Source organism: Chrysochloris asiatica, unplaced genomic scaffold (assembly GCF_000296735.1).
Source record: "Chrysochloris asiatica unplaced genomic scaffold, ChrAsi1.0 scaffold00105, whole genome shotgun sequence".
NCBI classification, from domain to species: domain Eukaryota; kingdom Metazoa; phylum Chordata; class Mammalia; order Afrosoricida; family Chrysochloridae; genus Chrysochloris; species Chrysochloris asiatica.
This window is the reverse complement of record NW_006408623.1, coordinates 8,890,852-8,903,505: the sequence shown is the minus strand read 5'-3', so window position 1 is coordinate 8,903,505 and position 12,654 is coordinate 8,890,852. Positions and strand designations below refer to the sequence as shown.

Genomic DNA, 12,654 nt, shown 5'->3' with positions numbered 1-12,654 from the left:
GCCCCCGCCCGTACTGCTGGCCGCCGCGCAGCCCCCCGCCGCCACGCTGCTCCAGCCACTGGCAGCCTGGCCGGCGCCCGGGGAGCCGCCTTTGCCGCTGCTGCCGCTGCCCGCTGCGCCAGACCTGGCCACTGCGCTCCACCCGCCCTGGCTCCCTGGGCAGGTAACGTGTCCCCGCCCCGCCGCGGATCGGGGCCGCCGGCCGTCCCTGCCCCTCGCCCAGCCCGGCTGAGCTGGCCCAGGGATCGCGATCCCTCGTCCGGGGTGGTCGTCTAGGCTAGAAGCTGGCCGGTTCCTCTAGGCTAGAAGCTGGCCTCAGCTTAGCCGCTATGCGTTGACAGGAAAGTTCAGGTTCCGAAGTCCCGATTTGCTCCTGGGCAGTTGGGGTTGCCTTGGTCAGGGGCTGTCAACACAGTGGCTATGAGACCTGCGGACCCGGGCCAGGGTGGGCCCAGTATGGCTCCAACTTTCACTGGGGCCCGGTCGCTGTCCAGACCGCGGTGCTGAATTCGCGGAGCAGAGTGTAGCCGCCGCGCCCGGGCTGCCTCTCCGAGTAGAAGTTAATACTTTCACAGTCTGCCTGCCTTGAAACGCAAGCTGGACATCAATAGCTATTCCGATCTGGCTTTTCGTTTGCCATTTGAAAAGAGACTCAGCACAATGCCTAGGAAAATCCAAACCAATTGACTCCAGGAGGGAATCCTGCCTCTAATTCAGAGCAGTGTTACCGGTGTTTCACGCTCCTGCCCTGGTTCTTTTGGAGCAAACGCCATATCACACTTTACAAGAGTTTGGCGTTGAAAGCCTTGAAATTAAAACAATATGTATTAAAAAAAAGTGATTGTGTCTTCTATTAGTAATGCAATGGGGCAAGCTGCTTGTGTTGGCCAGACCCCTGGGTTACCATCTAACTGTGCAGGGACATTTAAATCAGGGGTGGGAGAGAGGAGGATAGCATGTGTTTTATTCCAAGCATTGCCAGTATTAAATATTAGCATATTCAAATGAGTGGGCCATTAGCCTACAGGATCTAAGAACCCCTGCTCTATTATCGTGTGAGCTTTTCTAAAAAAAATGTTATTAAATTTCTAAATTGGTCTTTAGACTTAATAACACACCACAGAGGTAGTACTGGGTATGGAATTTTGGTGTGTGGTGCGGTTCATATTGGGTTTTATTGAATAAACCTCTCTGTAGTCTTTGCCATGTTTGGGAAGGTTGTCATATCACGGATCGACCACTAGAGGTATATAAACTCAAGGAGCTGCGTTTTTGGTTTTTTTTTTTTTTTTTGGTTTTTTTCCCTCCTCTTATATGGAACACTGCATTTTACCCACCTTGTGCAAAAATTAAAAAATAAAAATAAAAAACTTTGTATTTCAATTTAAATTATTTCACGTTACCCATTTGGGCTAGAACAATAATCTTTAGAACTAGAAGAATATTTTTATATAAAAGGATAATCAAAAAAGGCATTTATGATTTTAAAACAAATAGTCGTTGAAGGGTTCCATATCACTGAGCCATGCATCTTACTTGTTTTCCGCTGATGAGGATTCATTTGTTTTAACAAGGAAGACTGCATCTTAAATTGTCAACTCCTTTTCCGTGTTTGGTGTTTGATTCAGGGCTATGATGGGTTTGTTTGCTTCTTTCTCTGCCAATTTGCATTGCTGATCTTTGGGCAACTTTGCACCTGGACTCTTTAGCTATTTCCATTTTGAAAATATTAGTTAAGTTCTGGTTTTTAAAGTGATAGATGAGATTAATACATGGTATACTTAAGATGATAATATAGAATCTAGCTTTATGCTTGCTTATGGGAAGAATTCAAGAATTAAATGAGAAATGGTCAGCATTTCCTTCCCACTGTGGCTGCTCCTTCTCTTGGGGCAGAAAGGCATTTATTTGTTACCACTTTCTCATGGTTTTGTACTTAGAAGTTGCTTCTCAGCACTGACGAGTACTTTATAACAATTTAGAAATGATAACTTTTATACATTTCCTTTGATCTGTGAATATTTAGAGTTGTATTGATTGGGGGGAAAGGGGTCTATTTTCATAATCAGATCTGCACATTACGTATCATTCCCTTAGAAAGCAGTAATTCTAGGGTCAGTAGCATTGACCATTTCAGACGAAGCTGACTTCTGTCTTTTTGGGTCACAGTGGCTGCTTGGTGCCCATGCTCCTGTGATGGGATTGTCTCCCTCTTCCACCGTGGAGCTGGTGCCTATTTTCCCCCATGTCTTCCCATCTGCTCTGCCACCTCCTGTTGGAAAAAGTTGGATAGACAAAAGGCTACCTAACTGTAAGGTAAAAGCACAAGCGATTTCATTGAATTAATGGGGTTTTAATTATTCATTTGTTGCATATTTCCATGACAACAGGGAACATCCTGTGTTTTCTAATTGCAATAGATTGAGCCTCTAGGTGTAGAATGAAAGCTTTCCAGAATGAGAGTGATCTGTTCAAAAACACCAATCAGCAGATGTGGCATTTTGTTTTAGCTCAAAGTATGTGGATTGCACAGAACAGTGTAAACGTTTTCCAATTCTGAATCAGAATCTTCTTCATCTTATTTTTATTGCTCAGTTTTGAAATCTGTAGCTATGAATCTGGAGGCTTACACATTATGTAATGAAAATTTCCCATTTCCAGTGAGTTGTTGTTTTGCTAAGGATGGCATGGGTTTTCATCTTTCGAACTGTTTATTCTGGGCTTTTGAATTCAAATTTACTGGCTATCCTTTGCTCACTTGAAAACTGATGGAAGCACTAGGTCGAGGTTGTCTCTGACATGCTAATTATCTCACGACTCTGATTCTCCATTCTGAACACTGACTACCCAGCGCCATGAAGTCAACAGTTGAAGACAGTTCAGGAGGCTTCAGTGAGGAGATGATTAGGCATGGGTCCCCATGAATCTTTCAGGTTTAGAATAGATGTCCTATGTGGTGGTGGTGGTGCTGTGCCGTGGAGTCGGTTCTGATTCATAGTGATCCTGTACAGGGTTTCTGAGGCTGTAAGTCTTTATAGGAGCAGAAAGCCTCATCTTTTCCCGTGGATCAGCTGGTAGTTTCAAACCGCTGACCTTAATGTTTGCAGCCTGATTTGTAACCACTGTGCTACCAGAGTTCCTTAGATGTCCTATGTAGTCCCCAATTATAAGGCATGCGATATTTATGGTCAATGTAAGACAAGATGGATATTTGTGTTTAGTGGCTCACATTCATCCTGTGTCTTTCCTAAAATGTAATGCTTGCTTTATTTTTGGACAGATCATTTTCAATAATTCTTTTGCTCTGGACTCAACGTGGGTATATCCTGAGGAATCCAGATTGTTCCATGGGCACGAGAAGCCCCATTTGCTGGCAGATCAAGTTCCAATATCTCTGTCCAGGCCAGCTTCTGTTTCCAGACCTTTTCCCACTGTGGTGTTCGCCCCTCAGCCCGTCCCAGGTAGGTGGCTGTGTCATGGTGACAATGTGCTTTTCCTTCTCGTATTCGTAAATCGGTTTTAGGTTGGAAAATGATGTTTTCCATTTCAATTAAACAGTTTTTTCAGTAGAATGTAGTTTCTTTTTGTGAGCATGATTATTTTTATGAGGAAATTGAGTCTTGAGCAGCTCATCCACTCTTCTTCTAGAAACACACTAGGCTTTTAAGACGATGAGATGGCTGAGGAGTTTTGACAATGTTGTCAGTCATCTCTGAATTGTTGCATGTCTTCTGCTGGTCGCTCTTAATAGGTGTGTTAGTTGGTTTAGTCATCTCAGTAAGCATGGCTGGTGTAGTGAAGTTCACAGGTCCAGGTGAGATTTCTGCAGACTTCTGCCTCCTTACTGGGGATGATGGTCTGGTGGGGCTACAACCATTTTCTGTTTGGAAGATGGGTTTTGTTCTATGTTTGGATTGCAGTGACCTGAAAGAATCTTCCCAAAGACTCTGAAGAAACAATCTCAGATGAAAGATTGCATAATATGCCTATCTAACAACCGAAGAAGAGTCATCATACGAAATTTTAAATTGATTCTTAAAACCACCTTAACATACAATCATATTATGAAAGCAAATGCTGCCCGAGCCAAAATGATCTTGCAACACCTTCCATTACGAAATATTTTATGACTTCAGAATTTCATTATCTTCCTGTAATTTCCTACCCACCAAGCTTGTCTCAATGTGTGTCTCTAAAATTTAGTAACAGGGAGATGTTCCTGTGGATAATGGGCTGTAGGTTTGAAAGATGTATCTGTTCTCCTCTTTTTTATTCTAATTTGCTATGAATCTTGTTTAACAATGAGTCAGGAAGAACAACTTTGCTACTTGTTTTGTTTTTGTTTTTTGTTTTTACAGAACTTAATGATTCTTGACTGAAACTTGCCTTCTGTCCTTGTAATTGTGCATTACTGATAAAACAGAATGAGCATCATGCAGGCTTACATTTATAAACATTTTACACTGAGATGATCGTCTTTCCTCCTTAACGTAATGATGATTACAGATGATTAGATGGCAGGTATTATATAAAGATGCCATGTGTAGAAATGGCTTATTTGATAGGTGGGGGATAATGTTTTAATTTCCTAATGCATTGCCAATAACTGCCACCAAATAATCAGCAAATTTAGTGTAGAACATAATGAAATCAAACCCACCTGTTCCAATGAAATTTTTGAGTGAACTTCCCTTCTCCTCTCAGTAGGTATCTGAGTATCAGATAGATATTTCCCAGCATGCCTTAGTCCTCCTCTTAGGGAAGTTGGACTATTAAAATGCTAAGTATCTATTTAGCTGGTGAGACTTTATGACAACTTAGTATAGGTTTCCTAGCATACAGGCACTGCTTTCTTACTACAGATGGCAAATATTGAACACTTTATATAAAGCATAATTATTCATATAAAATTAAACTTTAAGACTGCTTGATTTTAAAGGATAAAAATAATGATCTTATTCACACGGTTGACAACCTTTCATTCTAACATAGTCTACCAAAACTACTGCCATCAAGTTGATTCGAACTTGGATTCCAAAAGGCATCCGAGACTAAATCCTTGTGGGAGCGGACAGCCTCGTCTTTCTCCTGCACAGCCACTGGCTGGTGAGTTTGAACTAGTGACCTGTTCGTTAGCAGCCCCACACTTCACTCACCGTATCATCAGGGCTGCCGTTGGACAGATCTTGACTTTTCTGTTTCTCTGAGTTTCTTTTGACTCATGAACCTGAAGTGGACACGGCATGGGAAGTATTACTTACTATATTTTGGGAGAGCTCATTTCCTCCAAAGTTAATTTAGAAACAGTAAATGCACACTAGTCTTGAGATGTGAATTTCCAGTTTGTCTCATAAAAAGTTTTGTTTTTGATAAATTTCAGAATTACTCTGGAAAAATGGGCTGAATATTCTTTAGATCTCAAAGCACAGTTAAGAGCTTATTTATGTGCTTCGTACTGTAGTTAATGGTCATCAGTGACCTCATATGAGTAAAACTCTCCTACCTACTCCTCGTCTGTCATCAATGACCCCATGTGACAGGGTAGAACTGCCTTGTCTTATACAATATTTGTCCTTTTGTGATTGATTAATTTCACTCAGCATACTGTCCTCCAGGTTCAACCATGTTGTGAGGTGTTTCACACATTCATCATGATTCTTCAAAGTTTCTTAGTATTCCATTGTGTATATGTACCAAAGTTTATTTCACCATTCTTCTATTGATGGACATTTAGGTTGTCTCCATCTTTTTGATATATTTCTTATAGACAGCATATTGAAGGATCCTATTTTCTTATCCATTCAGATACTCTCTGTTTCTTAACTGGTTTGTTTAATCTGTTTATAGTCAGCACAATTATTGATAGGTATGAATTGATTGCTGTCTTTTTGCTGTGTGCTTTTGTGTGTGTGTGGTACTGCTGGTTTATTTTTACCACACAGTTTTCTACACTGAGTTAATTTTGTTTGTGGGATTTATTTAAATTTTCATTTCAGTTGTGTTAATGTTTACTAAATCTTTCTGATTTTTCTCTTTTTATCTTGTTGTGAAGTTGTAATGATTTTCTTTAAGGTTACCCTGTAACTTATTAATTTCCTCCCATTTAAAACAGCCTGTTTTATATGGAAATCTACATGATTTCCTCACCATTTGTAAGTTCTGTATTTACATTATTCCATCTTTTGGCTTTGTAGTTGACATCATTATAAGTTAATATCTCAGGTTCTCTATTTTCAGTCTAGTAGGTTTGTTTTATTATAACTATTTCTATGTCTGGATTGAGAGCTTGGTGGTGTTATCATATATGTTAATACCAGGGTGTTGTCTGCTCTTGTTAGTTCTCAGACCAAAGAACATCTTTTAGTATTTTTTTCTTTTTTTTGTAAAGTTGGTCTGGTTACTACAAATTCCTTAATTTCTGTTTATCTGTAAATGTCCTAATTTTGCCATCATATTTTAGGGACAGCTTTGGTCAGCAATTCGCGTTTTTCAGAGTTTTGTATATGTCGTCTCATTGCCTTCTTGCCTGCATGGGTTCTGCTGAGAGATCCAAGCTGAATCTTACTGGCTCTTCTTTGTAGACAACTTTTCATTTTTCCATGATGCCCTCAGGGTTCTTTCCCCAACTCTGGTTTTGGAAAGTTTGATTATGACATGTTGTTGTGATTTTCTTTTGAGATCTATCTTGGTTGGGGTTCATTCAGCTTCGCGTATGCTCGTCTTCTCGTCTTTCATGATGTTAGGGAAGTTTTCTCTGTGCTTTTCATTGTTTCTTCCTATTCTGGATTTCCAGTCACCCTTAATTGTTCCTTTTCATGGTGTCCCACGTAACTCTTAGAGTTTTTGCAGATTTTTCATTGTTTTTGACTGATAGTTATTTGATCATACTAGTATGGACAGGTGTATCTTCAAGCTTACTAATTTGGACTTCACATCTACTCTCTTGCCCTTTCAATGCATTGTTTATTTCTGAAACCTTAGTATTAATTTTCTGGATTTCTAATACCAAGTTTTGTAATGTTTGAATATTTACATTTATTTCATCTGTTCTTGTAATGTTTTCCTGAATTCTTCTAAAGTTTTTCTGTGTTCTTGATTTCCTTGATTTTTCTGTCAATTCTTTCAAGGTATCAAAATACCATTCTTTTGAATTCTTTTTCAGTTAGTTTCATGACCTTTTTTCCTTCAGAAACATTTTCTGGCTCTCCATCTTGGCTATTTGTTTCAGTTATTCTCTGTTGTTTCTTTGTGTGAGTTTAAATTGTTTGTTCTCTCAGGGACATTGTGATGTTGTGGTATTTGTAGTTAGTGATGATTGCATGTTGATGTGTTCTTAAGCTTTCACCAACTGTCTCCTGAGGGTGTAGTTAGAGAATGGAGGTGTGTACACCATTCTCCATTTGCCGTTCATGCACCTCAGATTAGAGTAGGCTTGGCTTGTGTTGGCTGCTGTCTATCATTAATCAGGTGGCACCTTGTGGGTGGAGCTGCAGATGACACAGTTGTGGCTGGACTAGGTAGGCATGGTTGCTGTCTCCTGTCTGGTAGGAGAGAGGAGAACCCCCTCCCCTTATCCCCCAACACACAAACAAGAAAACAAAACAGAATAAACTAACAAGCAATAAAAAATTAAAAGAGAAAGTGATAATGGAGAAAAAATAAATAAAAACAGGCAGCGACCAGAAAAAAATAATATAATAACTACAAAGAAAAGAGGGACAAGAAAAGGGAGCTGTAGGAGAGAAACATAAGAGAGAAAATTAAATGAAGAAGTAAAAGCTAAAACAGGGAAAGCATGTGAAGGGAAGATGAAAAGAGAAAAGGGTAATAAAGAAAGAGCAAAAGGGAAACATTGAGGTGAAGTGACAATCAAGAAAAGAAGGGAAACACAAGTGGAGATGGGAAGGATAAAATTCAAGGGAATGAAAAGCAGAGGAGAAGAAAGAATAAATAAACAACAAAACAATGAAAGGAAAGCAAAACAAAACAATTAAACAATTAAACAAACAATTAAAAAAAAGTGCAGCTGTTGGACCTGGAAAGGAGAAAACTCTGAGGGGTTCCTGTCAGCCAAGGAGCTCAAGAGATGGGAGTGTGTGGGTTATCTATGTTCAGGGCACTCAATGCAGAAGCAGCTCATCAAGGCCCTTGATGCAACTGGTGTCAGTGTCTGTTAGGACTACAGGGCAACTGGGGACAGGATGGCTGGTTATGAGAGTTTCTTCTAGACTAATTCTGGTCTGTTGGGTCTTCAAGTTCTGTTGGTATGGATGTGAGGCTGCCAGAATCCAGCCACCAAAGCAGTGCATCCAGTCCCTACCTCAAATTAGCATGGCTCATAACCACAGAATTCTGAACTCCCTGAGTGCAGAGTCTACACTGGGGGTAGATGAGGGTGTGAGCTGATAGTACCTCTGGTCACCAGGGGAGTGAGTGTGGGGAGAAAGAAGGAATCACACCTTTCTGATTACTTGCATGAGTCTGCTCTGCCAGGTCACCTTATGTTGCCAAAGTTCAAGATGGTTATGCCACATCTGGCTGGTGTTCACCAGTCAGTATGCCTCTCTTGTCATTCCTGCTCTGTTTCTCCTGCAAGTAAGCATTCAGTACACTTCTCTAACGTTTCCTCCGGAGTTCAGGGTTCTAGGATTTTCATTTGTGTCTCTTTCATCTGGTCCCTCGTACCTTTGTGTCGAGGGTGAAAGCAGTGCATTTGCCTAGTCCCCCATCTTTCTGGAAGCCTAGGAGCTATTTTTATGTAACGACAATAGAAATAGTTTGTGTAAAATGTTTCCAGGATAAAACGTTATGTATTATGGAATCTAAGGAGTGCTGGTGGCACAGTGGTTTACCCATTGGTCTCCTAACCCACAGGTGGGCAGTTTGAATCCACCAGCTGTTCTGAAAGAGAAAGATGAGTATGTTTGCTTCCATGAAGATGATAGCCTTGGAAGCCTATGGGACAGTTCTTCTCCATACTGTAGAGTTGTTGTGATTTGGAATTGACTAGAGACCAGTGGGTTTGGCTTTATTGGTTGTCATGGAAACTAGTCTTTTTTGTTTGAGAAATCATGTTGCTTATTAATTGGGTAGCAATGTGGGTGTGGGTAGTCTGAGGGTCTAATGAGTATATCAGCACTTCTCATTCTGTTGATGATTAAGAAGCAACTGCACATAAACATGGTCTCAGATGATATGAACATTAATTAGATGTGGATAAGTCATGTAAAAAATTTAAAAATACTATAAACACTGAATGCTGATATTGTTGGTGTGTGAATGTATTAGATATCATTCCTCAAGACAGTGACAGTGATCTGACATTGGACATATATCTGGCAAAGCCCATTACCACATTTTCTAATTGTGGGTACTTTTGCTAAATGTTGCTAAAGATAATATAATAATGGCTGTAACCATACATTGACAGGGAACTGCCAGAGGGTCAAGCTGGATTAAGACAAAGACATGGAATGAGGGTTATCATTGCTGACATCAAATGGATCTTGGTTGAAATCAGAGAATATCAGAAAGATGGTTACCTGTGCTTTATTGACTATACAAAGGCTTTTGACTGTGTGGATAATGACAAACTATGGACAACATTATGAAGAATAATTCCAGAACACTTAACTATGCTCAGACAAACGTATACATAGACCATGAGACTGTCATTTGAACAGAACATGGGGACACTGAATGGATTAGAATCAGGAAAGTTGTGTGCCAGGATTATATTTTTTCACTATGCTTATTCAGTCTGTATGCTGAGCACATAATCTGAGAAGCTGGGTTCTATGAAGAAGGACATGACAATCCTTCCTCAGGATTGGAGGAAGAACACATTAACAACCTTCAATATGCAGATAATACAACTTTGTTTTCTGAAAGTGAAGAGCACTTAAATACTAACTGATGAAACTCAAAGATCATAGCTTTCAGTATGGTTTGCATCTCAATGTAAAGAAACAAAAAATCACCAACAACGGACCAGTAAATAACATCATGATAAATGGAGAAAACATTGAAGTTGTCTAAGACTTCATGTAAAGTCTTGGATCCACTATCAACACTCATGGAAGGCACAGTAAAGAAATCAAATGATGCGTTGCATTAGGCAAATGAGCTGCACAAGATGTCTTTAAACTGTTGAAGAGCAAAGATGCCACTTTGAGGACTAAGGTATGCCTGACTCAAGTCACGGTGTTTTCAATAGCCTCATGTGCTTATGAAAACTGGGCAATTATAAGGAAGACCACAGAAGAATTGGTGTTTTTGAGTTATGATGTTGTAGAAGAATATTCAAAGTACCATACAGAATAAACAAATATGTATAGGAAGATTACAGCTAGAATGTTTCTTAGAAGCCAGTAGGGTGACAATTTGTCTTTCATGCTTCACATGTATTTTTAGGAGGAACTAGTCACCGGAGAAGGACATCATGCATAGTAAGGTGCAAAATCTTTGAAAAACAGGAAGGGCCCCCAAAGGATGGACTGACACAGTAGCTGCAACAAAAGGCTTAAGTGTACCAAAGATTGTGACAGGCACAAGACTCACCCATGTCTCGTTCTGTTGTGCATTGGCTTGCTATGAGTAGGAACTGACTCAGTGGCACCTAGCAACAACAACAACAACAACAACAACAACAACAAGTGTATAAACTAATGGTTAATATTCATGCCCTTTTCTCACTCACCACACAGATTATTAGGAGTCCCTGGAGGTCATGCTGGGTAAGTGCTTGATTACTAGCTGGAAGCCTAGTGTTTATGAATCGGGCAGCTGATCGCATGGTCAGCAGTTCGAAACTACCAGCTGTTCTGCAGGAGAAAGATGAGGCTTTCTGCTCCCATAAAGATTTACAGCCTTAGAAACCCTGTACAGGGTCGCTATGAGTCAGAACCAACTCCATGGCACATAGCAACAACAATGTCCTAATGAACCACTATAGGGTAAGCACTAGACTGCTAACCACAACATCTGTGGTTCAAACCGTACAGAACTGACTCAGCTGCACTTACCAGCAACAACAACAAATGCAAGGAGTCCTGGTGTGGTGCTGTAAGATAAGCACTGGACTGCTAACCACAAGGTGAGCAGTTGAAATCCACTAGCCACTATGTGGAAACTGTATACTGGGTGGCTCTGAGTCAGGACGGGCTCAATGGCACTTAATGGCAGCAGCAACAATGAGAGATCCCTTAGAAGAAAGACCTGATACCTGTTTCTGGAAGGCCTTGGAAACCTGACGTCTACTGTGACGTGTGTGTGGGTCGCCATGAATTGGAGCCCATGCAATGGAAACTCATTAGCTGTCATTTGGCTGAAACCTCACATCAATGCATTGGTATGTCTTTTCTGCCTCTGAGGCAACACCTGAATGGATCACAGACTCTCCAGAACTTACTGGGCAAGAAGAAGGGACAGAGCTCCTCCAAAGGCAGTAGGACATTGCAAGGCACAAAGGCATGTGGAGTGTTGTGCTCTCAAAGAATGACACACACCTGAAGTGGGGACAGTATTGTGAGCAGGTCCCAGGCTCTTCATGGATGTGCCTTGTCTTCTGTCTTCCCTTATCTCTGAATGTATAGCCCTTCACAAAAACAGGAATTCATTCTCTGAAAACAGAGCAACCTTAGTGATTACTACCTTCTCACTAAAAAAGAATGCCAAGCATACAGAAATAGGCCATGGGACTAGGAACTAAGACTTCCGATCAATAATGTACAGCTCTTTAGAGAATTGCCCCTAATTACAGTGTGAATGGGCTGAGTGGAGAGCCCATTTATTCCCAGGCTGTAGACATTGATTCAGGGCCAGACAAGCAGGAGTAGCCATCAGCTTCTGCTCAACACTACCACGTACCCCCCTTGTTGGGTTTGGCAGTTATGGGAGATGGGCCTTTTCTAGAACACACTTGCCTCATCTCCTCCCTCAGCATCTCCCATCTACTGTGCAGTAGAAGGGAGGAAGGCTCTTAGGTTAAGATGCTAACCAGGTGGAGGCAATACCTGTGTAGATATGCTATTCTTAAGGAGTTCTTCGATGATGACTCCTGAAAATGAGAACTCAATTACCTTTCAGAGTTTTCCTGAAATAAAACTGCCTTCTCATAGTTAGAGTATCAATCAATAAGAGCAGGGTATCATTCAGCCTCTGCCATTGCACTGCTATACACAAAGCCACAGGTTCAAACAGACCAGCTTTTCTGTGGTAGAAAGATGAGTCTGTCTGCTCCCAACAAGATTTAGGGTCTCAGATACCCTACACAGGTTTGGAATCAACTTGATGAAAGTGGCTTTGGTTTACATTTTTAAATTGGTCCACCAAAGACAAATAAAGTAAGATTTTGCTGGGACCTAGAGACTTGTCTCCACCACTTGTCTGTCAGTTTGTCATACTGTGGTGGCTTGCAAGTTGCTGTGATTCTGGAAGCTGTGCCATGGGTATTTTAAATACCAGCAGGGTCACCCATGGTAGACAGGTTTCAGATGAGCTTCCAGATAAAGACAGACTAGGAAGGAGTGACGAACTACTTCCAAATATTTAGTGACCGAAAACCTTATAAATAGCAGAGAAACACTGTCAGATATAGTACCGGAAAATGAGCCCCTCAGGTTGGAAGGCACTCAAAATGCCACTGGGGAAGAG

General features: G+C 40.8%; 1 protein-coding gene across 1 annotated transcript in view; it reads left to right on the top strand.

Moving 5' to 3' along the window:
- The window catches only part of TCERG1L (transcription elongation regulator 1-like), a 249,504-nt gene that overhangs the window by 988 nt on the left and 235,862 nt on the right, over positions 1-12,654 (top strand). Inside the window, exons 3-5 of the mRNA XM_006867479.1 lie at positions 3-163; positions 2,170-2,316; positions 3,281-3,461. Coding sequence (XP_006867541.1) covers positions 3-163; positions 2,170-2,316; positions 3,281-3,461 — 489 coding nt within the window. The remainder of the gene's footprint in view (positions 1-2; positions 164-2,169; positions 2,317-3,280; positions 3,462-12,654) is intronic.